General features: G+C 39.3%; 1 protein-coding gene across 1 annotated transcript in view; it reads left to right on the top strand.

Moving 5' to 3' along the window:
* acsf2 (acyl-CoA synthetase family member 2) overlaps positions 1-4,260 on the top strand; it is a 53,819-nt gene that overhangs the window by 48,882 nt on the left and 677 nt on the right. The window contains exons 11-15 of the mRNA XM_050060770.1: positions 276-383; positions 2,533-2,684; positions 2,917-3,058; positions 4,005-4,115; positions 4,214-4,256. Of these exons, the coding sequence (XP_049916727.1) occupies positions 276-383; positions 2,533-2,684; positions 2,917-3,058; positions 4,005-4,115; positions 4,214-4,256 (556 nt within the window). The remainder of the gene's footprint in view (positions 1-275; positions 384-2,532; positions 2,685-2,916; positions 3,059-4,004; positions 4,116-4,213; positions 4,257-4,260) is intronic.

Here is a 4,260-nt window from a genome sequence, read left to right as displayed (position 1 = left end):
GGGATGTCGTATGCTGTAAAGCCCTGTGAGGCAAATTGTGATTTGTGATATTGGGCTTTATAAATAAAATTGAATTGAATTGAATTGAATAAAGTATAGTTTGCTATAAAAAAATCAATAAAAAAAATGCTATTAGATAGTACCTCATAAAAACTGTAATAGATGATGTGTAAAATATTTTAGGAGTTTAAGGGAAAGAACCAGTCGGGCTGAGGTGTAGCTTTTGTCGTCCGTCCTCGTCTCTGTTCACCGCAAGTTGTTTGTGTGATTGACAGATCGGATACGGCACCACGGAGAACAGCCCCGTGACCTTCTTAGGCTCCCCGACAGACAACATGGAGAGGAAGTCTGAGACCGTCGGCTTCATCAGTGACCACATAGAGGTACGTCAACATGCTCCTTCATAAAGACATCATGCTAACACTCATGATTACATCATCAGCTCATGACACATAAATAAAACCTGCAACATCATCATTGTCAAACAGAGCAACAATTATTAATATCAACAACCTTATTGGTGTTGGAGGGTGAAATTAATTACACTTAGTGTGCACTTTATTTGGTGGAAAGTAACTAAGTACATCTGCTAAAGTACTTCAGTATAATTTTGAGATGTCTGTTTTTTACTTTTTATTCCACTACATTTATCTGACAACTGAAAGTAACTTTACACACACGAAGATTTTACAAACAAAACATGATGAATTTATAAAATATGACACTGTGCTATAAATGAAACTGTAGTGTATAAAGTAATTAGAATACGCTCCACTAGCGGTGACATTAAGATGCTGCTTATGTGGTAAAGCATCAGTAATATTAATACACTCTAAAAGGTAAAGTACTTTTACTCTAATACTTTAAGTACATTTTGCCATTTCTTCTTTTGTATTTTGACTTGAGTCAAATCTTGAACATAACACAGGACTTTTACTTGTAACAGAGAATTTTTACAGAGAAAAGATCAGAGTGTGTCTCTCACCACTTTATTAGGCACACCTGCTCATTAATTATAAAAGTATCTAACCAGCTGATCGTGTCGCAGAAATGTGACGGAGGTTATTGTTGATGTCAGACCTGCTGTATCTCAGAAACAGCTGATCCCCTTGGATTTTCACACAACGCAGCCTCTCGAGCTCAGAGGGGGGGACCAGGATCTGTGAGGAGCACTTCCAGCACCGTGTTGAATCCATGCCATGAAGAAATGAAGATGTTCTGGGGGCAAACTGGGGTCGTACCCAGACATAGAAATGTGGACCTAATCAGTCCCTCCAGGGTCTAGCTGGCTTAATCTCAAGAGCTATATCTTAGGCAAGTGGACTTGCTTGAGTTTCTTGAAGATGTTTCGCCTCCTTTCCAAGAAGCTTATTCAGTTCTATCAGAGTTCAAAGCCTGCAGCTCTGCACCAGTCCGTTAGAACCTAAACAGCTTCTTGGACAAGAGGCGAAACGTCTTCAAGAAACAGGTCCAGTTGCTTTCGATATAGCGCTTCAGATTTGGGGTTGTTGCTGCGTAAAATGTCTCATTTCACAGCAGTTTCTCTTAAAAAATTACGTTCCAATGTTTTTAGGCTTTTTGTTTTTTTGCAATGAAATTTTTGGAGGCAAAGTGAAAACTGCAAAAATAGTTGCTTTTATTTTTTTAATAATTCATAAAAAATTGAAAGCACCTTGTTATAGTAAGAATTAAAGTGTTGGGAGTTTGTGATTTCTACGATACTAACATTACCACTAACCTGTATGTTAAATCTAATCGGCCCTCATTCTTCATACAACAGCTACTGTCTAACGACGATAAGCCTCTGGGGGCGAGGGCCAGTATCTCCAGCAGTTATCTGAGCCCAGCTCTCTCTGACTCTCTGATCTCTCCATAAACAGATATGAATGCAGATAAATAACAGAAATTAATACAGGGCTAAATCTTTGTCTGATGTTAGCCAGTGGGCTCCAAGATTACATTTCGGGCAATGCACTCCACCTCTCCACATGGACTGCTTACCTGCTGTTCGCACTTGATTGGTCAGTAGTACTCGGACTACAGACCGAAACCAGAACACTTCCGATACCAAAATCCAACAGATTGTGCATACATGTGCAGTTAATAGAGTATAGCATTCTCACAACCAGGAACAAGGAAGTGAGTTTGGGGATGTTGTGCGAGGGACTGCTATGATTTGTGAACTAGCTACAATAACTGGTCAAATTTGCAGGAAAAGTTGCGGCGATCGGAAAAAATTCCCGAGTTACACAGAATTCACAAGGATTGCTTGAGTTTGCTTTAAAGGCTGCGATCGTGACATCACAACAGCCTGGAGTGGCTGCTTAATAAAATGGACACTGAGGGCTGATGTATAAAAACATTACTAGTGTCGGAAAAAATGTTCATCTGTGTAGAAAGAAAAATGAAACAATAATAATCAAATTATTCTTTGTTTATTAGTGACAGAATGAAAGGTTTCATTAACAGTGATTTTTACACCATCATTATCTCCATGTTCTGAATGACTCCGTGTCATCAACTGCTCCGCAGGCTAAAATCGTGGACCCTTCAACACGAGAGCTGCTGCCTCTCGGGACGATGGGCGAGATTCTGATCAGAGGTTACTGTGTGATGCCGGAGTACTGGGGGGACGAAGCCAAAACACAAGAGTGCATCACTAAAGAAGGATGGTATAAAACTGGGTGAGTGGAAACTGTCAGTTACAGCATCTGTGCACAAAGCGTCACACAGTAGGAAACGTTATTGTGTAAGCAGCTCAAATACAGTCTGACAGTGTTAATAATCATTACAGTAATTATGGGTAGAGAGAGACGTAGGAAGACAGAGGTTGTGTTTATACAAGGAAACATATTTGCATAAACTTTTAAACATCAACAACAGGACGAAATGATAACTCGCCTCATTGTGTTTCAGAGACATCGGCAGAATGGACGGGTTCGGTTACTGTCGCATCGAGGGCAGGATTAAAGACATGATCATCAGAGGAGGAGAGAACATTTACCCAGCTGAGATCGAACAGTTCCTGCACACACACCCCAAAGTCAAGGAGGCACAGGTGAGCTCAAACAGCCAGAGGACGGACGAGGTAGAAATTAACATAAATGAGATAGGAATGAATTCATTTTTAATTATCTTGATCTTGATCAATGACACGCCTGCCTTCAATCACAACTTTTTTTTCAAATGACAATGTTTGAAAATTGTATTCAATTTTCAATTGTTGTTATTTTTTGTTGTTTTTAAATGTAATTATGAGGGTATGTTATGTCTTTATTGGATAAAGGAAGTGAAGATCAGGAGAGAGATGCATTGTTAAATTGCAATTATGAACATTATTCCCTCAGAATTATGAGAAAGGTTTCATGAAAAAAACGTTTACCTTGTTAATTCAGGAAAACAGGAGCAGAAGTTTTTTTCAGAAGTGAATAAATGATGCGTTCGTATTGATGGACATCAGGGACAGAACTTTATCTTGGCTTTACTATCACTGGACCTTCATGTGCAAAGTCATAGCTTTGTGTCATGAGTGCAGTAATCCTTGTTTTCACTTCTTCCACTCACAAACGTGTTTTCTTCTTGTTCCTTCACTTGGATATCAGAGTTTCTGTCTGCAGAATGATGTTTGTGCAGAGTTTGACACAAGACGTCTGTTTTGACTTTGAACAGCTGAAGGGAGAAAGTGTGTCTGAGCTCACCTTACATCTGAACACGTGAACGAAGGAGTAGGATTTTGTCACATCACGGCTGGTCTGAATCATGATCCAGTAAAAGTTAGATATTGTGTCACCTGTAGGTCACATCTCTAGATCAGATATAGAGCATTTATAGATGTTTGATTTTTAATGAGGGATGAGGAGGAGAGTTAATTTAAGAACACAAATTATTATTCAAAGACAAATATTTTTTGATGAACCTCTCAGTGTGATCTTTATGTTTCTGTACACTCTGTCAACTTTATTTTTCTTGCTGCGGAGCTACATGTTCTTTTGTTTTTTTGTCAGGTGGTTGGAGTGGAGGATGCTCGTATGGGTGAAGAGGTCTGTGCCTGTATCAAACTCATTGATGGAGAGGAATGCACTGTAGAAGAAATCAAGGCTTACTGCAAGGGACAGGTGAGGCCTGATTCTCTTTTTAATATTTCAGAATGAGCTGGAATTATATTAGACTTTATCTTCCTGTTAAACAACTCTGCTTCATCTGCTCATTGCAGATCGCTCACTTCAAGATCCCTCGCTATATTCTGTTTGTGACCAGCTA

This window comes from Epinephelus moara, chromosome 13, assembly GCF_006386435.1.
Source record: "Epinephelus moara isolate mb chromosome 13, YSFRI_EMoa_1.0, whole genome shotgun sequence".
Classification (NCBI taxonomy): domain Eukaryota; kingdom Metazoa; phylum Chordata; class Actinopteri; order Perciformes; family Serranidae; genus Epinephelus; species Epinephelus moara.
Note: the sequence above shows the minus strand (reverse complement) of the source record. Positions and strands in the feature narration are given on the sequence as shown.